This window comes from Clupea harengus, chromosome 9 (assembly GCF_900700415.2).
Source record: "Clupea harengus chromosome 9, Ch_v2.0.2, whole genome shotgun sequence".
NCBI classification, from domain to species: Eukaryota; Metazoa; Chordata; class Actinopteri; order Clupeiformes; family Clupeidae; genus Clupea; species Clupea harengus.
Window position 1 is genome coordinate 13,708,104 of NC_045160.1, and position 25,088 is coordinate 13,733,191.

General features: G+C 43.8%; 1 protein-coding gene across 5 annotated transcripts in view; it reads right to left on the minus strand.

Moving 5' to 3' along the window:
* The window catches only part of kirrel3b (kirre like nephrin family adhesion molecule 3b), a 167,169-nt gene that overhangs the window by 44,806 nt on the left and 97,275 nt on the right, over nucleotides 1-25,088 (minus strand). For all 5 annotated transcript variants that reach the window (XM_031573577.2, XM_031573576.2, XM_031573575.2 and 2 more), the window contains exons 2-3: nucleotides 15,041-15,190; nucleotides 9,105-9,254 (exon numbers count right to left, since the gene is read on the minus strand). In XM_031573577.2, coding sequence (XP_031429437.1) covers nucleotides 9,105-9,254; nucleotides 15,041-15,190 — 300 coding nt within the window. The remainder of the gene's footprint in view (nucleotides 1-9,104; nucleotides 9,255-15,040; nucleotides 15,191-25,088) is intronic.

Genomic DNA, 25,088 nt, shown 5'->3' on the forward strand with positions numbered 1-25,088 from the left:
ACAGGGAAGTAAATAATAGACCCTTTCCCTCTGAAGTTGAGGATTTTATCAGCATTGTCAAATCACTAAACAGAACAAACAAAAAAAACATTATATTCTGACACATTTTTCTAGTATTAGCATTGACATTGCAACGGACTTGTGTCAATCTGTGAGCATGATCATTTCTTATAAAGATTTGTGCCATTTCTAATTTATCAAAAAAAGCACAGTTATGCCGATCCAGTGCTTGCATTGATCTTGCTGAAATGAAACTGTGTCAGCGCTGGCGGTCATGAATTGTCAACGTTTTTCATCTTCGTCTTCTTCTGATTTTTGTCACAAATTTTTGGTCACCGATATCATATATGAAACTTGGTATGTTTGTAGCCCCACTTGTCTGATACGGAATATAAGGTTTGTGTCCTAAGGTGTGCATTGCCTTTGGTGCTAGCTCCCCATGAAGTAGGCAGGGGTCAAAGTACTTTTGAGCTTTAAAAATTAAGACATTTTTATGGCAAGCTGGCCTCTAGGAGACGACATTACCCTAGCTCACTATAATTTATTTGTGGAGCGGCACCACTTCTAGCACTTCACCAGCCAATATCTTGTGATGTAAAGGTTCACTCACCAAAATGGCCACCAAATGCCAATCAAAATTCAGCAGCCAATACATGCCTGTGTGAATGGCCAATCTTAATGAAATTTTGCAAGCTCATTCATTATGGCACGTAGAAGCTATTTCGCTAATTGTAAACAAATCAGCCATAAATTGTCACTACAACAAGCTTAAACATATTTTATCTTCACAACTCATTTTGTCATTAAATCCTTTCAATAATAAGGTATACAACAACCTTTTTCGTCTATTGTTGCCAGAAATATAATCATTCAAGGTAACACAATTTTCCCGGAATGGAAAACATCTTGTTAATTGACTTAATTTTTGCTCATTCTCTCTGGTAATATTACACACCACTATGCAATACACTTGGGAGGACAAAAGAAGAAAAAAACAGAATACCAAAGTCTCTCTTTCGTAACCCTGCACTCTTTTGACAGATATGATAAAAGAGTGGGGCTTATACAGGGAAGGTTATACATCCTACTGCTCTCATCTGTATCTCCACACATCCGTTTTCCATTGGAGAAGCCATTTAAAAAGATGGCAGCCGGCACTGGTGACAGAGCATGACAGAGGGTTCTCGGCTCAGGAGTGACACAGTGGGCTGGGTGAATCTTTTTCGGGGGGCAGATTTGTTGCCGACAAGTCCTCCCATTTTTTAATGTTGATTCTCCGCTTATGTTGTGGAGCAGCCCCGGGTGTTGACACTGTGTCTGCAAAAAGCTCACAGATATCTATCGAAGAAAAAAAAACACCGAAGACATACTTCTGGCCGTCCAAACCAGAGGCGGCTGCATGGGGCCCGTCCATACTTGCTGACGATGGAAACACGAGTATCTTCTAAGCAGCAATTGTGAGAAAACGTCCCTCTATTACGGTTCTCTCCCGGAATCTGAATCTGATAGTGCCTGAAAGCAGTGAGGAAAAGAATGGGGCGAGATAGAGAGGATAAGAGAGCTATCTGTTCCATTTTAACCTTCGAAAGAAATCACGTTTGATTGGCTCCTTGCCTGCGTTCATTCAATTTTCAATTAATTAACTGTCCTGAATCTGGGCTGCCTTTTTCACATCTGGAATAGATTTGAATAGAACCCCCCGTTGTCAGCCACCTGTCCGCCAGCATTAGGTGACAGCTGAGAGAATAGACGTGTGAATTAAAGGCAAACCAAATGCATTATAAATTAGATGAACATCGATGGCCACCACAATAGCCAGTGTTCACCTTTCAGTGGTATTTTAGGTAGACTGAGCCCCCTAACCCCGCCGTACAGCATAGGGTGAGATGGCACAGAGGGCGAGCAGTCATGCGGCTCTTTTATGAGTTGAACGGGTTGAGGCTCTCACTGAGAAAACCAATTAGGTTGTTTGCTTAAGTGACCACCTTTTAACAGAATGGGGGATTGTTGCAGCCCAGCAGGCGATAGGGTCGCTGAGGACGGACTTCTGGAGTTGCCATGGCGTTTGTGGTTGCACAAAAATGCCAGCACGTCCTTGAAAACCATTTCAATACATAATGCTCTACTTCCTGGGGTGCACCTGTGACCCAGCAGATTGGACTAAGTATACACCCTGTGCTATGGTTTGAGAATGCGGAGGCGTGAAGGTGCTGTCCTCATAGTCAAATCAAATGTTAGACACCATTTGGGCATTTTTAATTGTACACCTTTGTTCAAGAAACATATTGTAGGTTCAAGGTGAAGCTAGCTCGCCAAAAAATTGAAAAATTTGAAAAATAAATAACATGTTGGCTATGCATCACTTCAACATTATGGCACTCTAGACAAAATATCAGTGCGGTTTTTTACAGACTGACACACAGGGGGCTTGGTTCTCATCTGTCACTTTTGGGTGCTTTCATTCCCTTGATTGGCTTGACTGCTAGAGAATCCGCTTCAAGCTAAAACCAAAAACAGAGGAGTCCGTTTGCTGAACTGCAAGCCAGTTGCTTTTGAAATGGCCCCCTGGCATCATTACACTGGCTGACAATCTGTATTTTTGGCCACAGCAGAAGAGAGTGATTCTGATGTCTCAGCCATTGACTGGTCAAGAATCAACCCAGGGAACTTAAGGGCCGACAACAGTAGAGACCTGCCAGCTCTGTGTGACATCCCTGATGGACATCACCAATAGCCAATAGTATTGATGCTTCACTTCAGTGCCGATCATTAAAACCAGGGCCAGTTATTCTGCCAACCCCCAACAGCCCAAATCCAGACCCCACTTCGGCACGGACTCCCTGTCAACCGTCATTGCAGCCACCACTCCATGCCGGCCAGGCTGACAGCGGCACAAAGGCCAGCCCTTTAACCATGCTAGCCATCATCATTACAGGCCTGTTTGCAAATTCGGCAGCCTCTAATGGCTCCAAATTAGCGCTTTACTGCAGCCACTCGATAGATTTCTCATGAGCCGGTCAGCGGCACGGATTGATCGCTCCCCTTTAATTACCGACTGGCCGGGTGCAATCCTTCCCCTGCTGGCTCTCTCTCTCCTTCTCCCACTCTCTCAATCTTCCCTCTCACTCTCTCTCTCTCAATCATTCCTTTTTTAAGGGCATATTGCTAGCGACCACCTCCATGCACTATATACACACACCTGCTTTTTTTTTCGCCTCGGCTCTTCGATTGCATGCGGGCCAAAGTAATTTGCTTAGTGTTGGTAAAAAGGGGCAAGGTGAAAGAGGGGAAACAGAGTGAGTGAGAGAGAGAAGATGGATGGATGGATGGATAGGCGAGATGTGTGTGTGTGTGTGGGGGGGGGGGGCTGGGGGGGTCTAGTAGTGAATGAAGGTTTCATTTTACAAAATAGTTTTCCGTACGTGTCTGGGTTCATTGCGCCAGGGGAAGGGGTTGTGTTGTGGGGAGATACATGAGCTGTTATATGAGACTATAAAATCTCCTGCAGTTAACGACGAATCATGTTTGTTTCATATCTGAGCCTTGTCAAATCCTCCATTCGTTCCCCGCAATCAGCTAAACACTAAGTGATTTATGGAAAGAGAGAGAGAGCGGGGGAGGGGGGGGGGGAGAGATAGAAAGAGACATGGAGGGACGGAGAGAATGAGGGCATCAAGACTAAGGTGCCCGGGAAGTCATTTACTTTTATTACATAATCAAAGGAATCTATAGGCCAAATGAAGGCGAATGGATTTGCAATCAACCCCCCCACAACATGAGCTATTTGACCTGCCATCCTCTCGTGCTAAAGCTTTCGCTCCCCACAGATTCTCTCTGAACACCTCAGTACTGTGGGCGCCCGTGTGATTTTTAAGGGCCCAGTAAAGCTTGATGGTGCTGTAATTGCTGGAGAAGGGACCCCCAGGTCTATTTACAGTGGGATTTGCTGGCCAGACAGCCGCAGAGTTATTGACAGCCAAAGAGAGGCTGAGGAGCGGACGATGAATGGCGTGTAATCCCCTTGCACAGCTGCATGGGCGAGAGTGCCGGGGAAGGGGGAAAGTCATTTGGAAGAGAGTGAATGAGAGGGGGACTCTGGGATGTGGCTACGAGATGGGAGTGAGGTGCTATGTGTGTGTGTGAGTGAGTGTGTCGGTGTGTTTGTGTGTGTGTGTGTGTGTGTGTGTGTGTGTGTGTGTGTGTGTGTGTGTGTGTGTGAAAGAGAGAGAGAGAGAGAGGGAGAAAGTAAGTGTGTTGTGGATGGGAGTGGTGGGGTGGGTGTCTGAAAATGAAGTGGGCACGGATCTTTGCCTTCCACTGACGTGTCTGGAACAACAATGTGCCCGTGGGTTCTACCGCACCACACTGCACCGCCCGTCGCCCCGCCCGTGCAAATCTGGTGCTGCTGCCACCGCCACAGTGGGCCATGATGGATAGACCGCAAAAAAAAGCAGAAAGAAAAAAACGACATGCCAGAAATAGAGACGAGACATACGTGGCTCACTGGCCCAAATCAAAGCCCCCTTCAGATGCTGTCAAGAACGCACCTGTTTGCAGGATGCAGCCACCATCTCTTTCCCTTTGCTTATGGTTCATTTCTCCCCCTGTTTTTTCCCCCCACATGGCTACATGCATGAGTGATACCTAGCCAAATTGCCTCTCTCTCTCTCTCTCTCTCTCTCTCTCTCTCTCTCTTTCTCTCAATCTCTCTCTCTCTCTCTCACTCACTCTCACTCTCTCTTTCTCTCAATCTTTCTCTCTCACTCACTCTCTCTTTCTGTCAATCTCTCTCTCTCTCAATCTCTCTCTTGTAGCGGACACTGGCGGTTGGAATAACAGTGTGGGGGGAAAAAAGGCAGGAGATGAGACAGAACCAAATCAGCTGCGATGGGGAGAAAATGAGAGATTTACCTTTGGTATTAGCGCAAAGGGGGCAGAGATGAGCGCTGTGGAGAGAAGAGGAGTATCTGAGATGCGAGGGAAATGTCAGAGCTGATGGAAGAAAGGGTGGTGGCAGGTGAGGGGAGGGGGGAGTTGGGGGCAACTCCCTCACAGAGTGTTGAGATACACAGCAATTACTGCTATCCATCAGATCTCTGCAATTGTTCATGCTGTTTCGTTCTCCGTCCTCATAGCTTATTACATGTTTTCATCTTTTCATTAGATCTTTTGTTGTACTTGCATGGAGAAACTGTGGTAGGGATATGGCTTTACAACATTTCTGATAAGAATAGGTAACTTTATTACACCTACAATCTTAAATAATGTCCCAAATACAAAATAAGGCTAGAATATTTGTACAGTCAATTCTCAACTCTGTATTCACTCTTCACAACAGATGGTCTAGAATTCATGTTCAGTAGTTTAGGGCCAAAAGGCTTTGCTACACTTTGTAAAGGTTCTTTGTTAGATCTTGCATTTCAGTTTTGTAACATACAGACAGTTTACAGAGTGTTGCTCATGTGATAAACTCCAGCTTTAAGGTTGTTAGAGGCTCTGCTGTCGAAAAAGGCATATTTCTTGAATAATTTATTCCACTGCAAGGATACTTGATCTTCCCCTCGCAGTGTAATTCTAATTAATAATTTGCTTGACAACAAGCAAAAAAAAAAAACTGAGGGGGAAGGCAAGGGGGATCTGGCCCTTTTATTTTCCTTGGGAGTCAATCTGCAGCAAAGTAAATATTTCCTAATGGGTGATTTCCAGAACTTAAATTACGAGAGAATAATTGTGAATGTATTACAACTCGTGGCATTACTTTGCATCTCTTTAATGTTGTCTTTCATCTTCGAGTGCATCAAAATCCGCAATCACAGACGGGAGTGGAGGCACATTAACAAGCAAGACAGTGAAGAGGAGGGGAACCAAATGACGAAGAAAAAACCCACAGCAAGCTAGTTACGGGAAAATAAATGAGGAGAACGAGTAAAGGGTTCATAGAAAGAAACAGCAAGTGCTGCATGATGATGTTTTCAGCTAACTCCAGGTGTAGCTCAACCCAGCCAATTAATTTTACTGTGTGTGTGTGTGTTTGTGTGCTTGTGTGTGTGTGTGTGTGTGTGTGTGTTTGTTTTAGGGGAGGTGGTGGGGTGTATTTTTGTGTTGTTAGGCACCCTTCCCTAACGTGTGAACTTAAACAGTGCATGCTAATGGTGTGATGGCCGTAGCTCAAATCAGTCACATGTAAATTAACATGGACGGATGAAGAGTGTGTATGTGTATTTGTAGGTGTGTGTGTGCGTGGGTGTGTGTGTGTGTGTGTGCGTGTGTGTGTGCGTGTGTGTGTGGGTTTGGTGGTGCAGGGGGAGTAAATGGTGGGGTTTATTTGTGTGCTGTTGTGCTGCCCACTCTGGAGCCCTAAACAGTGCATGCTAATGGAGTGACGGAGTGACGGCCCTGGAACAGAGAGAGCGGAGCTCCCTTGTTACCCTGGCTAGAGGGAGCGGGCTGCTACTCCCATCACCTCTGGCTGGTCTCCCCCGTCAGCGGTGCTGCGCCGGGGTGAGTGCACTGAGGTGGGCAGGCCTGGACCCACTACCTTCCTGGAAAATACAATAATTAGCCTCCTGGGTTTCCAGCCATCTACCGTGTAACCTCTCACTCAAACTTCATGCCTAATTCAACATTCCTGGGCCTCCTGAGGTCACCACTGGTCCCAGAACTGTGCCACCATACAGTTCAAGGTGCAGAGGTCAATGTGCAAAGGCCCCTGTGTACGACACCTCTCTATATATGGATTGTTTTTTTTTTCTTTTGTGGGTCACCTCAATGCAAGTTTAGTGTTCAGTCCGCTCTGGTGTTTTGCTTGACAGCATAACTCATGCTAAATCCCTACTGGCCTCACCTCTGGTGTCAGTGAGGCAACACACTGTGGCAGCAAACAACACTGAGCTGCAGTGTGTTAAAGCAGCACGTTTTACTCAGGCTCCACAACAAATGCCTCTTCTTTTTTTTGTGCTACTGTAATGTATGTATTTATTAATGTATGCATGCATTAATGTATGTGTGTATGTATGTTTGCATGTATCTATCTATATATATCTATATCTATATCTATATCTATCTCTATCTCTATCTCTATCTATCTACCTCTATCTCTATCTAGATCTCTATCTATCTATCTATCTAATGTGTACACACCAATATATATATATATATATACAGTATATATACATATAGTTAGATGTATATAAGCATGAGTGTGTGTGTGTGAGAAATAGCTGTCCCTGACTCTGGCAGCAGGGCAGACACTTTTAGAAAAGGGCTTTGGATTCTGAGCAGTGGTGTCAGGGCTGGGGGATTTCTGCGGCTGACAGGTGAGAGATACAGGAGTGCCTGCCGTGCTCCCAGCCCTGTCATGAAAGTTGCTCTGCATTCACCGTCATCGCGCGCTGGTGTTAAAGGACAGCTACGAGTTTGCTGTGACACAGAGCTTGAATACATTTCGCTTTGTGCCATACTAAATATTCCTATGAAAAAGCCCCCCCCCCCTCTTCTCTCCCTCTTTTTATTCTCGCTTCACTCTCTCCCTCTGTCTGCACTTTGTCACTGCAGATCTAGCCTGCAAACAGATAATGCAGACATACAGCGCAAGGCTTTCCATTTACCCCCTCAAAACAGTGGCTGCGACTGGCGGGGGGTCCTGCATGATGCAACCATAATGGCAATCCGTGTTCCACGGTAGTCTGCGTGTTAGCGGTGCGGAGCAGTAGACGTGCCGTAAGTGAGTCTGGATAAAAATACCACTCCCCTGACAGATGTTATGGTTTCAAGCTCACCGTGAGTAATTGAGCTAACTAACAATAGTTTAGGGAGCCCCAGAGCAATACTATTATCAGAGCCCAATTCATCAGGTCAAAGAACAAACCAGAGCACCCTCACAAACAAACTCTAATTCATTACTGGCTTCTCTCTGGTTTCTGTTAGAACCTCGGCTCCTGTGAGCTTGGAGGTGAATGACCTCCCAGATTGGAGGATCATGGGAGAGAAGCCCGGTCCTTCAGCTTTCCGTGAAGCACTTATAATTACCCATTCATATCCATTTGTGGACGGGTGCGGTGGAGTGCGAGAGACGGCAGGCGCGCAATTTGTCTTTTCTCCCTTCCCCCCTGTCTCTCCCTTTCGCCCTCGCACACCCCTCCTCCTCCTCCTCCTCCTCCACCTCCTTCTTCCCGTTTCCCCCCTCTCACACACCCCAAGTGCCTCCACCCGTACAGATCATTAGTTTCACTTTTCATTAGAGGAGATCAATAGGGTGGATCAGTCGCTCGTGGCGAGGATACTGAGCTACACAGACTCCTTTTTTTCTCCCCTATTTCTTTTCTGGCCCCCCTCCCCCAAGTTATCTCCCCATCACTTCTCCCATCAGCTTACGCCTCCCTACTTCCTCGACCACCACTGAGAGGAGCGAGAAAAGAGGTGGGTGGACTTGGGTGTGTGTGTGTATGTATGTGTGTGTGTTGGGGGGGGGGGGGTTGTGTGCGGAGACAGAGATGCAGGAGGCTGGGGTTAGGGGGTGTTGGATGGTGCCGATAAAGTTCCCAGGTGGGAGATTACAGATATCTACAATGGCTGCCCAATAACGCAGAAACAGCAACGTTGAATAATAAGCCAATAAAGTTTAATTAGGATTCACTGACCTCGCTGGTTTAATAATGAAGAGGGGAGGTTTGCAGCAGGAAATTAAAACTGAGGACTTATGGGATCGCCGGAGTTGGTCAGTGATGAATGTACTTTCTCCCCATATACTGCGACTGGCTAATAATGACTTAAGAATGACCTAATGATTAATTTTAGCATTGTAATTTTTCCTTTTTTCCAGCATTGTCTCTGGTATTAGTAATGTAATTTAGGAGACTGTGTCAGCTCCAGTGCTTTAGACTGCAAATGTTCTCCTTATATAACTATGCTATAAAACTCAGAAATGTTTCAAAAGCCTATTAAACTATGCTATATGGCAATGTTTAATAAAGCTATTATACATAATCATACCTTATAATAGTGTATGAAACTGTTACACCTTCCATGAGCATAACAATATGGTCTGTATGAAGGGTGCAGATAACGGAGTGATCTGAATAATGGAGACTCTGATAGAGACTAACCTAAAACTGTGAGGCGGGCTGGACGAGATCTCATGGCTGCCTGGATGGCCTGGCATTCGAACACAGCATCGTCCATCAGTTCCACGCGCTGGATGCGGAGGTGGTGCTCGCCCGAGCTGTGGTCCCCCACCACTGTGTAGCGAGGGTAGCCTGCAACAAAACAGCATTTCCTCTGGTTAAAGCACTTAATGGACTTCTAGAAGGAAAGACGTGACAGGCATGCAGCTGTTAGTGTGTAGGAAATAATAAGCCCCCAGATATCCATTCAACCGTTAAGCAGAGTTCATGAGATATCTGTCAAAAGTATATAGATATCAGAGTTATACTTGAAACTACATTTCCCACCTGACACCACATCCATGAAAAAAAATTACTCACTCGCTGTTGAAAGGAATGGACCTCACAATGTGATGCAATTATTGATATGTCTGCAATCGAAATTATGTTATGGGCGTATAGACAGGTTGTATGTCTCATGGTAATTTGCAATCTTAGGAAGTTTGGGGGTTTACCCTCTGAAGGATGTAGGTTTATTTGAAAATAGTCAAGGCACTGCTAATGTAAATTGTAGTTAAAAAGAAACTTCAGAGATCTACTGTCTGTTACATATTGGCTTACTAATAATATTACAGTAATTAAGTATATAAGCTTTGAAAGGCATTAGAACTGACAGTGTTGTGCATGTTAAATTGCCAGTTCCTATTCAAAATGCAAAGGTTTGTGCTTATAATAAGCTACGAAAATGTATTATTTCACAGTGGCTTGCCAGGTTTCAGGTAATGTAGTTGATTAGACATAGTAGCATAATAGATATTGCAGTAGATGTTGCATTAGGCCATGTATGCATACCAACAGGCCACTTTGTATTGCAACATGAGCACTGGGATGTGGCTGAAAGTGTTTAAAGCAATGTAGAGGTTTCTCGGGACATACAGTAACTGGTGTTCCGATACATTCTGACTGGAGGATGACACGGCATTAAAAAACCAGAACAGGCCTAGGCTTCAGCAGAGGCTTCCGTGTGTGATTTATGTATCGCTAATACAGACAGATTGAGCTGTTTGTAGAAGACCTGTATGTTTCAGAGCAGAACAGTTAGCTTTGATAGTCTTTAAATAAAACTCATCAGGAATTTGCATTGAGAGCGAGCACAAGAACTTACTTTCCCATTGTGAGAAGTCGACAGCTGAGGACATTCTTGACTGTGATGCTTCATGGTGCAGTTTACAACCTCTCAACACAAGTGATTTCAATGGCCCTCATAAGGCTATGCTCTCCTTAATTATCAAGGAGTGAGTTGAAATAACATTGGCTTTTTAGGGATTTTACTCAGTTCTCTCTTGGAGTCACAAAACACAGATACTTGGCTATTATCTAACCCAACAGTCTTTTTTCCATGCCATTTTAACACAGGGTCGGACTGAGTCTTGAAACCACAGCAGTTAATTTGATGTAACCTCCGTTGTGTGGACAAGCACAGTCGCACACCAGACTCGAACTCACAACCTCATGGGGCATGGGAAACAGGCGTACTAGCAAGGAGGCTATACTGTTGTTTATAAAATTACATTTACACTTCAAACATGACCCCCATACTTAATATGTTGATTGCCTCTACTTTTGGACATTTGCCATTAAGTGCCAGGTGGGATGATATTGATTTGGGTAGATCCTTCAAAGTGAGTCATGTCCACTCCAGAGAATTCCTTGTGACATAACTGTGACACATTGAATGGTACCACCTCCTCTGGCTTTTTCACCAGCATGTCTTTGGCCGTAAGTAATCCTTCATATGTCTATTAGAAAGATGTCAACTTCCAGAGGACAATGCTGGATGATTTTTTCCCACTCTTACAAAGGTTGGTCCAGGCTTTTTCAAAAGGCCTTACTATTCTCAAAACAAAGCAATATGAAAACTAAGTAATTCCAACATTTCCACCATGTCACCATGAGTGCTCTTTGCAGTCAGCTAGATATCTACGGTGTTGCTATCCTAGTATTTCACAAGGATGCTTGAGAGAGGACTGCATATTGCAGTGAAAAAGAGCACAGGAAGACCAAATGGTCTATAATGGGTTTTAAGTCCTCTAGTTCAGCTATTGAAGCCACTGTGTTACAAAACCCCAATTATTATCCGTTGCTCCACTGTATCCCATTCACTTTTAATAGGCCATGGAGTAGCTCTTGTTTCTATACTCAGGAAAAGAGTTACTGCTGATTACAGTACTTTTCATTTCAGCTTCCCACATACGGCTTTTAATCTCTCTACCAGAGACCGCTGGGGCATCACAGCAAATACAAAATAAACAAAGGGAGAAATTTACAATCCACCCAGATGTATTGTGTTATTGAAAAGTCAGGAGAAAATATTGCTGGTGCACTTCTTTGTTGCATGGTGTGTACTGCTGCTGCTACATTCCAGCAAATAAGTCGCAAAGACCAGAAATTACTTCAACTGAAGTCTGGTCTCACTAAATAACTTTAATGAACATTGACCCAGCATTCGATAATGTGGTTTATTTTCAAGCTAAGAAATCAATAGGATTGTTGAACCATCTACTGTATTAACATTCACCATCAGGCACAAAATCTGAAAGACTTACTTTTCAATACTTCTGTGAAAATAAACAAAAACTATTTTAGTTTTCATTTAATGGGAATAATCGGTGTATTTTTACACAATATCACAGCATGACATTTTTTTTCTGTAGCCTCTTGAAAATCACTTGGGTCTCCAGAGTGGAAATGTATAGGATTTTCATACTGAAGGCCAATTATGAGATAAACCTTAATGCACAAAGCCAATGTCAAACACTCCCACATGTGTGTGGTTTAACGATATTCCCCTCATAATATCATGCTGTGCTAAGGCTCAGACTTTTCTAAGTGCCCTGTCAGGGTGCTGGAGTGACCTGGGGTCCTCTGATAGATCATGCTTCCTCAGCAGTCATGCATGGTAAACAGATACATAACCCTGGAATGACCCCTCCCACATTATCTCTTGGGCCATACATTAAGTGCACCTCTCAAAGATGGTGGTGTTCACACATTTATTTCAGTACGTATTTTCGGTCAATTGGGGGGGTTGAAGCAACACATTCTTTTTTTATAATTTAATTTCCTCACTAGCTGGCAAAGAAAAATGGGTTTAGTGGCATAACGGTCAATGCAAATAAATGTTTTAACGTTTCACAGCAAACCCCCTTTTTTAAGACAAATTACACACTGCGTATTCATGACTTCTCGACATACAGAGAGGATTGCAGATGTAACAGTGACAAATGGTTTTCAAATATGCAGAAAGCTAAAACTGAACACACAATGGTCTGCGTGTCTTGGTTTAAGAGAAGAAATTAAATAATGCTCCCATTGATCTCAATGAAATCCAGAGACAACCCATGTCACCAAAGGCAAACAATGTAAAATAGTCCCATTAAGAGTAATGAATCCATCAGGGGGAGAAATGGATTAGTCTCAGTGGTGGATCAATGCCAAAGGAAATGGCCATGAACAGAGACAGGGAACAGCGATTTACTGCACGGCTGTGCATCACTCCACTCCCTGGAGAGACAGTATGTTGGTGGATGGAGATATTTGCTTGGCATAGAGTATGGTTGGTGGAAACAGTATTGTATGCATCACTGAAACGCCATATATTCCTGTAGGGTTTGTGATTTTTGAAGACCTCCATTTTCGCATCCTTGTCCTCGGAAGTAATTTTTTCCCCCATAAAGTTTCGTCTTGGCGTCTCATTTATATGTGTTGACAGTTTACCCTCCCAAAGCACCATCCGGTAGGCCCCTCGCCGCGCTTTGCCCCGATATGCAGACTCTCTCTTTTTTCTCTCTCTTTCTCGTCGGCGTGGCACACACAATGCATATTCATAGCATTCATTTGTGTGTTTGGCACAGTCTTGAGTCGTTCTTTAATTAGAACTCTACGCGCGAACAAAAGAGAATGGAGGGAGAATGCGAGGGACTGATAGGAATCAGAAGTCCTTTGTCTCGTGATTTATTAAAGTGAATAGTGGGAGATTTTGCTCATTTTAATCACTGTACCCCTGAAGTGAAACAAGCCTGGGCTGAGGGTCCCATTGGCTGCGTGGCTGGGACTCTGAACACCAGAGGAGTTTTCGCATTGAAATGTGCTGTGCGGCTGAGAAGTGGTGGTCTTTTATGTATACAGCTGCCACGTTCGCTTACAATAAATGTGTTGCCCTTCATGGCATGCTTGTATTGATAGACTTGTTGATGTAGGCAGTGCCAATGAAGAGAGCAGCTGTGTGTCATTTCACAGAAGTGTCATTCATGTTGACACACCAGCTCTCAGGCCTGCCCCTGATGTTGAGTTAACAGCGCGCTTTTGTCCGGAACCAACAGCTCACTCGCTCCGCTCTGTGTCTGAGCCCGAACGCTGAAGCGCTGGCCTTTTCAAAACTGAGGCAGGCTTGGGTCAGCTGTTCTGTTGATCCGTCCAGAGACTCAAGCTGCTCTGGCTCGGTCGGGACGGGAGCAGGTCAGGCCGTGGCTGCTAAACTGCTTGGCATTCGCTCTCACGCGCACCTTGTTATCGAAAGGCCCTCGTTGTTCTTCCCGCACTGTAAGAAAAAAATCCCTCTCTCATTCCCTTTCAATTCAGTCACTTTCAGCCTTTTCCACCCAGTTTTCTTTACAGTCGCACTGACCCTCCCAGGGGCCCGATAAGGCCAGGCTGGGGAATGGATTGGATTTACTGGGACACGCAGGCCCGTGGAGAATTAATTAAAGGGCAATATCGGTGACAAAACGGCTCACAAGAACTGGGCGCTGAAGGTCAGAGGCGAACAGACCCCCACGTTTCTCTGGCGGAATACATATTTAATCGGTGGGATAGAGAGAGAGAGAGAGAGAGAGAGAGAGAGAGAATGGCCTAGGTTTTTAAGGAGTACTGCTGGGTTGTGTGCTGTGCCTTGCATAGAGAACACTCTCAGCCACAATGGTGAGGCACAGCCAATGGTTGGGGGATTAAAGTAATTGTGGAAGCCTCATTCACTTATTTTAAGAGACACTGATGAATCTCCAAACCAGATCTTCAGAGGATTTCCTTAATCACATTGTAGGGCTTTGTGTCGCATGTACTACTGATGTGCCCGACCTCAGACAATGTCTTGTCTCAACAAGTTGTCAAGCATTCATTTTAGCTGGCTGCCAGGCGATATTGTTCGGTACCGCATGAATATGGATTAGATGCTTTCGAGGGGGGAAATTTGGGCGAAGGGCAAGGGAATGTAAGCCATCGAGATGACAATGCAATAAGTGTTACTTCAAATTAAACTATTAAGCTAATTACACGAAGCACACATTTAAATTAGCGCTAGCCTCTTAAGAACCCATTTCCAAACCACAAGAGCCTGAAATGCAACCCTCTTCCATGCTCATGTACATTTTGAGTGTTGTTTTCATTAGGTAATACATGGGCCCCGTTCACGGGCAACAATTTGCTCAGATCTCTCATGCCGTAGCAAAGTCAATCGTCATTATCCAAATCCTCCTTTAAAAGCTATTTCAGGGCTAGATATGCTGGTTAAAGTGAATTGAGTAGTCCCAGGGGATGTGCTGAAATACCTTTCATTTGCCATCAAATTAAAACTGGAACCGTTCTATTGTATTTTTGGGCAACTTTTGGCTCGTCAACAAGGTACAAAAACTGTAGAATGCAACTGAGCCAAGAATAAAATCAAAATATTTGAAATGTCTTCAAAATAGGTAAAAAGTCAGAGTCATTTAGAGCACTTGTGTTGACAGCTAAATAATATAATAATGATATTTTGAAGAACTACTGAGCAGATTTTGAGATATGAATTCCCAAAGTATGATTGATATTATATATTATACCTTTAATACCTATTAACTTTGTAATGTTGGGCAAAGGTAGAGTATGTCAATATGATTTCATACCTGAGAGGTCTCTTCCTACACCCAGGGCCAAGCCATCCTTGATCCAGAGCACGACACCATGGTACCCAGGGATGGAGCACGGCAGGGTGACTGGCTGGCCGGCCACCACCACCAGATCCTGGGGTTCCTGGGCGAACCTGGCTCCTACTCCTGAAAAGGACAAGAAACAAGGTGACAAATTAGACCATCAGAAGCCCTCGGACAGCCTGGTAAGACAGAGAGCTCTCAAACACCTCCACATCCTGCCCCAGAAGTCCCATTAGCGCCTCCTGTTTCTTCTGTGGCACCTTGTACATCTTGACACACATGTACCCAACACCCTAATTCTCCTCCTCTGGCAGGGGGGCGGCTGCGGTGTGGAGCCGAGCGAGACACGGAGACTGAGATGAGGTGACACCTCTCTGGCCTGCCTGACAACACCATGTCTCTGCCACATGTGGTACATTAAAATCATTTATAGGCACTGCGCTGGAGCCGCTGCATCTACCAATAATCCACTGAGGCGTAAGGAAGTATGAGTGCAGATAAGAGTAAAGGGTGGAAGTAGCAGAAGCAGTAGTAGTGTGTGTGTGTGTGTGTGGGGGGGGGGGGGTGCATGTGAGTGTGTAAGTGTGCGTGTAAGTGTTTCTGTGTGTGTGGTGAAGGGGGGTGGGTTGGTATGAGCAGCCACAGGAGCTCAGTGGGAGGCTTCTTTTGCGCGAGGTGTCTCTGACATGTCGAGCCAGAGCCTTCTCCTCCATGTCAAACATAAACAGGTCCCCTTCTCCAGGCACAAAGGGCCTAGCGGGATAATTGAGCCAGCTTGTGAAAGGAAACACAGAGGAGGGGATGAAGAAGAGAAGGAACGAGAAGAGAAGACAAGAGAAGATAAGAGAAGAGAAGAGAAGAGAAGAGAAGAGAAGAGAAGAGAAGAGAAGGGAAGAGAGCACTGAAACCTTTCAGGGACTCGCCTGACAATGGCCTTTCGTGGCATCCCAGCTTCCATGACAATCGGAAAAAAAGAATTTGTGTGTGTGTGTGTTTTGGGGGTAATGTAGTCATCTCCCAGAGAACTATATGTTTAACCAGCGAACAAGCTAGCTCTAATCAAATAAAAAAATAAATGAATAAAAAAATGTATGCATCTCGGGAGACAAAATGTGTAGCCACAAGAACTGAGGAAAAACAAGTGACACACATATTTCTCTCTGTGTATTGAACTGGACTACGCTTTGATATGCCATTTTTTTTTGTTCTTAGAATTTTATCTGTCGCTGTCGGCCTGTTTAACAACACAAAAGGTTTACACGGCAGACGAAAAAGATGAAAGATTTATATCTTTAGACATGCTCTGAATCCAAACTGCAAATGTACAATTACTGCAACTAACACAGTGCAATATGCACTCAATTGATGTGTCATCTCTCTTTATATGACTATGTGTGCAGTTGAAGGCAGAGATAAGACTGCAGATAATCGAGTGCAAATGACAGCCATGCTGAATGATGGCTTTCCTGTGACGTTTTCCTAGGCATTCAGTCTTTGTTTTCTGCAACACATCTAACTCCGACCATGTTTTTCATTCTCTTTTCACTTGCTGTTGCTTTTGTGACGGCACAAAAGCGATGATTTGAGTTAAATTATAAACTTTACTAACTCAACGCGAGAAAGTTACATGTGGGAAACTGTAGCAGACGACAGGCGCGATCAAGCTCTTGGTTTAATTCATTGCAAATGCAGTGGTACATTAGTAAACAAATCAGTCACAGTGTTTTTTCCGCCCTGTTTTCTGTAAAAAGGAAGTGATGTATGGCTTGTTAAGCGGTAAACATGAGTACAGGGATTGATTTATATACATTTTTCTTGGCAGAACTCCACATCTGCTGCCCGTTGCACCGTTATTAAATCAACATCCGAAATAAATGTGCCACAAGTCCTCTGGCATATTTTCAGCCCTTCATCTTCAGAGGCCGCCAGGCTGTCCTACAGCAAATTTGCTTGTGTGTGTGTCTGTGTGTGTGGGTGTGTCTGTGTGTCTGGGTGTGTTTGTGTCTGTGTGTGTCCTTACTGTTGGGAAGAAACCTCAGTGTATCAGCTACACAGCTTTGTTAAGCAGGCTTTTGATTGAGGAGTTTATCTTGGCTATGCTCATACTACCAGCCAGCTCTACCTCTCTTGCTGTCTTTCTTTCTTCCCCTCTCTCCATCTCTCTCTCATACACACACACACACACACACACACACACACACACACACACACACATACATGCACAAGCAGAGACAGTGTGTCGACGCTTCTCCTGGCATGTGTCAGAACAGCACAAGTGCACGGAGTGGGCTGGGAGAATTCTCCATTTCATCCGTCTCCTGCTCCTTCTCAGGCAGACAGAACTGGTATTATCACCCACTCCAACCTGGCCTATAATTGATTTCATGTCGGAGACTTCTCTGTGTTGGCAGCATTAATACCCCCCTTGCTTTCTTCCCCTTCAAACCTGCCGCTTAAATCCCTATTCCCTACCTCGTCAGACTCTCCTGTCATGGTAACAAATTAGACAGATTATGATGATTCTTTTTTTCTGAGGTTGCCACTGCTTCTCCTTCCTCAAGTGTCTGATCTTCAGCTCGATGGTAATTATGACTATGCTGCATTGGGTAATTCTTTTCATTATAGCTAGCTGCTAATTGGAATGAAACAAAAAGTGAATGCGAACCTTAGCATATGCATACTAAATAAAGACAATGCTGTTTGTGTCGGCTCGTGCTTATCAGAGAATGGAAAAAAATAACGTACACTTACTCATGTGGTTATTCTTTTCTAAACATGGCCATTTGCAAGTGTAACAAGAGAACTTTCACATTCCAAGAGTAGGACTGATGGCTTGAATGTAAAGTAGTTAATCTCGGTCACTTTTCACATTTCCGGTACAGCAAGTTGCTATCCACATAGCTCCACATTGGCCAGTGGATGCTCCATATGCCCTCTTAGCTAGCAGAGACCAAAGGGGCCAGAGGGGATTGGCAGCTATGGCTGAGTGGACCCAAGGCCCCCTTTCAGCTAGACAAACAGATTGCCAGCACCACCTGGCATGGCCACTTGACCAACTAAACGAGGGCCAGGTTTATTCTCATGAAAGACTTATAGCGGCAGGTCACATATGTAGGTCAGTTGAGGGGAGAGGGAGAGAAAAAGAGAATGAGAGGCAATGAGAAGGAGAATGAGCGAGAGAGAGAGAGGAGGCGGAAGGGAGCAAGAGAGAGAGAGAGAGAGAGAGAGAGAGGAGGGCTGAGGGGGCTTGGGTCCCTTTGCAGTGTAGGATGAACTTGCTTTGCCTTTCGAGTGCCACGCCATTTTGGTCGCATCTGCCGGCGTTCCGCTCGGCTGCTCGGCAGGCTGGCCTTGGCGGAGACCCCTGCTTTACCTCCTCCTCTTCCTCCCTGGGCCAGCTGCAAGAGCAGCCAAGCGTGGCGCTCAGTGGAGTGAAGACAACAGAATCCTCCACCACCCTTCATACAACAGCAGTGTATTGTGTGTGTGTGTGTGTGTGTGTGTGTGTGTGTGTGTGTGTGTGTGTGTGTGTGTGTGTGTGTGTGTGTATGGGAGAGGAGGGGAGTCGATAATACCAGATGATCAAGAATCCAGACATGAGACAAAGAGAATAAAACAAGGTTCCCCCCAAGAGCTGATAAAGGACACTTGAAGAGAGCGGGATATGTATGCTACCTGGAAGAGAAGACTGGACATGTGCTAAAGTGGGTTTGTTTCAGGTGCTGCCATCTTTAACCAACCTTGGTAATTTGGTCAACCAGTTAACCGAGGTCAAGGGAGATGATCTGAACACACACCCACACAAACTAGCACACACACAGACACAGACACGCACACACACACACACACACACACACACACACACACACACACACACACAGGACACTTGAGCCAACTTAACCATACAAGGTAACTATCTATCTAAAGTTAGTTATCTAGATATCCATGTTTGCCATAGTTGCCTAAACATTTTCCGATATTGATATTTGCTGCCAATATGCCCGAAGCCAACCAAAGTGTTTGCAGCCATGCTTCTTCAACATCAGTAAAAAAGTAAGTTAAAAAAGACTTTAGTCATCACTTATTCCATGCAACCACCTCTGTACCTGTGTATGAGTGGCTATGAGGGGAAAAGAAAAAAATCTGTCACTATTTTATTTATTACATACAATTTGGTGAAAGTCCTGGAAACATAATCTGTTGACCCATATTGCTGCGCTGGATGCTGTGTTGGTATTCAAGATAACACAGTACAAATAATGGCTGTTTACCACTAAAAGGGATTTGCTGAGTTGGCAGTCGTAGAGCTCTGGGGCGATCTCAGTGGGACACAACATGGCATAATAGATCTAACGATGGCAGCATGCTACAGACGTGTAGGAATATCGAACACAACAATGACATGCCTGTGTCAGATTGTTTACATGCCTCTGCGCAAATAAACTGGGATGAACATATTGTTTTTCCTCTTATCTTCTTGTCATTGGGAGGAATGTTGAGATTAACCATTTTGCGGTTAATACTTATATGTTAGTTAGTGTTAGAGTTAGTATTAAAGAAGTCAGTATTTAAAAACAAACGTCAGTCTGTGTGAATATAGGCTAATTTGAGATCGCTAACGTTCTGTGTATCCTATTCTATTCAATCTACTCTACCCTTGTGTTCAAAATGTTACTAGTAGACACTCTCACAGTACGTAGATGTTTTTCTCCTGCTAAATGCTTGGACAAGTTGTGTTGTTGAGTGAATGACTGTTCTTAGGCTACAGAGGGAGGGTGGAGGAATGTGCGGTCTCTGAATTGCTGAAATAGAAAATAATCGAGAAACAGTAACTGTGGTACCGTGGTTATTTCTTTTAGGATTAACCGTGACACCTAATTTCAAACCATGGTATTCCTTGTTGTCAGTAATCTCACTTAATAAGTGTATTACTCTATGCTGTCATCCTGCATGGCACTGCCATGCTAAACTCAAAATGATAATATATTTTTCTTTCTCAATCTTATCCGATATCGCTAGTCCACATTTTGTCCACTATTGCACAAACAAACAGGTTTTGTTTAAAATATCACAAACTGAAAACCAATTTACATGTAAATATAACTTGGAATATTAAATGCCTCTCGACATTTTAAAGGGCAGAGGAGAGGTGATGATGGTGGTGCTGGTGATGGCCAGGGGTTGGGGGTTGGGGGGTGGTGGTGGTGTAGTCGGGGTTTCAATCATATTTGAGGTGTTCGGAATGGACATCCAGTATCGATGGCGTACGTGAAGTAATTTGTTTACCTTTCAACATATCGGGACTCAGCACTCTGCATATTTGCCTCAAGATTATTAAGCATGGCATTTGCAGTCCAGTTGGGCATAATCAAAGCATTTGTGTGAATGCAATACAACTCCATGTAAGAGCTGATGCCTAATCACCAACCATTCTCTTAACCCCCCTCTCCGAACACACACACACCACACACACACAGTGCATTTCTGTGCGCCATGAGGGAAAGGGAGTTATTCCCTACCATGTGGATACAATTCTGGAGTCCATCCTCCCACTTCCCTTTAATACCCACTACGCTCAAAGGCGCTGGTGAGTTCATTTACGGCGGGCTAGGAGCGATGGCTTTTAATCTGGCAGCTCCATGTTTACTTAAACTAGCGCCCGAGCGTCCCCCGCGGCGTGCTCTAATGAAAGTGTGCATGGAATGTTGAAACGGCATCGTTATTGTGTTTTTTGCCCCCATTGCCATCTTCCCACCGTAACCTCAGCGAAAATTAGGAACCTCATCTGCTCTCCCTCTCTCTCTCTTTCTTTCTCTCTCTCTCTCTCTCTCTCTCCGTTAGCAGGGCTCCCACCGTTCCATTTGCTTTTGCCCCAAAGATAAAAAGCCCCCAGCAAAAGAAGGATAGGCAAATTATTGGAGCGCCGGCAAAGCCGCTCTATTTACCTGTGCCCAGGCAATGCGAGTTATTTGGGATCATAATAATGGGCACAGAAACTCCTGCAGCTCCTCTAATCCAAGCCAGCAGACCAAAGTAAACACACAGCCCGAGTAATATGGATTACTCTATCTAAGCCCATCGCCACCTAATTGAATTCTGCCTATTGGGCCTGATCCGATGGTCGGATCAATCTGCACTTCGCATCTGCCTGCATGTGTGTGTGTGTGTGTGTGTGTGTGTGTGTGTGTGTGTGTGTGTGTGTTTGTGTGTGTGTGTGTGTGTGTGTGTGTGTGTGTGGAGTGTGGAGCTGAAGCAAAATGTTTATCTGTTGCTGATCTTTTCCATGCATTACTAATTTGCTCTATCCTTCCTCTCAGCACCTCCATCCTGCACGCAGTTCCACGTCAGGGGGAAAGGTAAACCTTGCTGCAGGCCCATTGGATATGTTTTGTTCTTAGTGATTTATGTAGTTTCCTCCCCGTAGCAAAGTGTAGTGCCAACTGAGGACAGCACTACACCAGGAAAGTAGGGTACTGGCTCTGTACACATGCAGTCTTCAGCTAATGTTTCAGCTGTCAGTGTAAGCTTCTCCAAGTCCCATCAATGCATCTGTCTGTAAACTGAAGGACAATTACGTAAAAGTAGGCATACTGCAATGTGAAATGCATTTCAGTGTTTATGTTATCTAGATTTGAATCATGTATACAATATATTATCATCTACAGGGCAATCAGCATGTAATTGTAGGTAAGAAGAGCATTTTAGTTTTAGCATTTAGTTACTTAAGTATAGCCTGGTGTATTTACAATATAATTAAAGAGTAGTAGAAGTTATGCTTTTAAATTACTTTTTTCCCCACAATGGAGCAATGGACTTTGTATCACAAGGTCATAGAACTTGAAATATTTTTAGAAGAACACAAAACCTTTGGGAATGGCGTGCATTAGGGATGTACCCGAATCTGAATGCATTATTTGGAAGAGCACAAAACAGATATTTCTTCTGGCTGAAATTGCTTGTTAATATTCAGGAAAGAAAAGTCAGCTCCACAATTTACATATCTGTGAATCAGCCATTATGTTTTCTCAAGTCAATTCATATCATTGTGGATGGCCACACGATCAAAAAGCCCATTCCGTTTGCAACATAGGATTTTGATTTCACTAACTAGTCATTTCATTTACTACACATTATTGGAAAGTGATGGCCATATTCTGTGGTCACCCCCACCAAGTCAGCACACAGCAGGCAGCGGGCTGAGAGATGACCATTCCCGGCTATTACTGCAGGGAAACTCGTATCGAGGAGGAGGATTTCCTTCAAGCCTATACATCAAAATGAAGCTTAGAACCTATAGTTATAGCTATTTTTTTTCCATCAAAAAAGCTCAGCATCAGAGAAAATATTTTTAATGACATTTTACCTTGTATTACAGTCAGTATTCATCCATTTAAGATGTAAAATGCTGCATTTAGCCATGGAATTGTGACTTAACGTTCACTTACAACCCGACCAAGTATTTAATGGTTATTTAAACAGACAGCAACAAGCTCAAGTGACAGCAACAAGTGATTTGTGAAGCTGGCAATGGACTCTACTGTCGCAAAGTAGTAGTTCACATTTCCCTAGCGATCTACAGTAACGTAGCATCAAGAAATGCAAATGCAGTGTCATTGGAATTGGATTATTCCCTTTACTTATTTTCTATAGATCTTATCTGTAAATAATTTCTATTCTATTTAGTTAAGTTTAGTTTAGTTAAAAAAGAGAGATAGATGAAAGGTACAGTATAATGGTATGGAAATATACAGTTTCATACCCAATGTGAACTGCAGTATAAACCACACACACTTCCTATCTTCTAGCCAAAGAGACATGTAATTGTGTTGTTGGTTGAATAGATACAGGTATAGGCAATGACGTCTCTGTAAACCTTCAGTGTGCGTGAACTTGCATAAATACAACAGTACAGCTAGGACAACCGTGAGCGGAAGAAGAATAGGACAAGAACATGAATGCGCTTTAGCAAAGTTCCTCTACAAAAGCTAATTCAATATTTATTTAACAAGAAATGACTTATGTTATTGCACTCGCAAAAAAAAAATAGCATTGTTTTTTCTGTCTCCATCATGAGCTCATCCCTGCATTGCTCAGGAACAAATAACTCGCATGGCCTTGTCCACAACTTGTTTGTGTGGAGTGGTGGGGTGTGCGGAGATTGACAGCCGTGATTTACACCTCTGTCCTTCCCAATGGAGACCGACAGAGAGAGAGAGAGAGAGAGAGAGAGAGAGAAGTGGACTTGGCCTTCAACGGTGTGTACTGATCACTCAAGCGCTAACCGTTCCGAGGCGCTTCGCTCCAAGGTACAAGGCTTGATTGACGCACTTAATTATCTGTGGCGCAATCACTAATTCAACAATCCCACAGAACCTTGCTGAGAAGTGCATCAATTAATTAGCAGACAATAAAGCAAGAAAGAAGGGTATTTATAGCAGACATGGCAGTCCTTCCTTGGCTGAATTCATCAAAGCGTTCTGGTTTCGTGAAAGGGTTATTTTAGCAGTTAGCGGGGAGCTTTCAGTGCTGCACAATCAGAGATGTCTGAATGGACTCCAGGTGCACACAGCATGTTGGTATAGACAACATGGATACAAAGAGTCCCTGGTGCTACATTTATATTTACCCCAGTCATTTGAACACTCGTATGACGTGGCTGAAATGCAAAAAATTATATTTTCAGATTTTCCTATCCAGGCCTAGGATCCTTAAAATACAATAAAATGTACATATTCACATTCTATATGGGTGGATTTAATCTAATGAAACGCATGGTAGTATAATCACGTTTCCATAATTTGCGCCACATATATATCCCCTGTATTTTATGATTGCTGTTACTGTTTGTAGTGTTTTGAATGATTTGGAGCTGATGCAGAGCTGAGCGATCACGCAGTGTTTTGCACTTTATGTACTGTACAATAATGACAATAATAGCTCCCTTATAGCATGATTAGTGCACTAAAGACATTACAGAAATTTAAAGTAGCTCAGCAACATATTTCCAATATTTTCCATATTTTCAAAGAGAAGGTTAATGACCTTTTCTTATGTATGACTTATATGAAAAATTACCATGTCAGGCAACTTCTCCCTCTTCCTCCCTCTAAATATCATATTGTAATATGTCATTGATACCGATGAAAGGGCTATATTACTTGTGGTTCTCTTTGGGTGCCTAAGCTGACCAGGGTTTGTATCCCAGTTATTTTCCTTTACCCTAATATGGGTTTGTAATCCTGAGGGCTCTCCCACGCCCAACCTCTTCCCTTACCCTAACATCGGTTCCTATCCAGTTCCAACCCGTACCCTAACCCGGGTTTGTACTCCCGAGGGGATCCTCACATACACATACACATAAGGCAGTTTAGCTCTGTCCACTTACTTTATGTCTTTTCTTCCCTTACTACTTTAGACTCCATCTATGGGATGCTGCTGCAGGCTTGATCCACCTGATCTACTTGCAGAAACCCTCTGCTAACCCTAACTATTATGCACAAATTCTACTCTGCTTATATTACATACTGTATGCCAGCCTATTTACCCGTAATATAAACAAATGCCAACATTGTCATAGTTTGTTGCTTATTAGGTTATAATTGTAACCTTATGAGGACACTGTATACCCACTAAGCCAATACTTTGAATGCTGGCGCTCTACATTTGTATCCACTATTAATTCTGTATATTTCATGTATAAACCTTCTATGTTTATTGGACTCATTTATGCATCATGTACATGTGCCGTATGTGTGCTAATCTGATATGTATATGAATCCATCTGCTTGATCCTGATTCTCTCTACTCGACCCGCCCCAAGCAGATGGATCCCTCCTTTGAGCTGAGGTTCTGCTCAAGGCTTCTTTCTGTTACAAGGGAGATTTTCCTTGCCCTCTTCACCTTAGTGCTTGCTCTAGGGGGTTCAGGCTCTGGGCTCTGAAAAGCACCTAGAAACTATTTCAATTGTTATTGGTGCTATTTAACTCAAATTGAATTGAAACTGAATTGATCATTAGCCTGG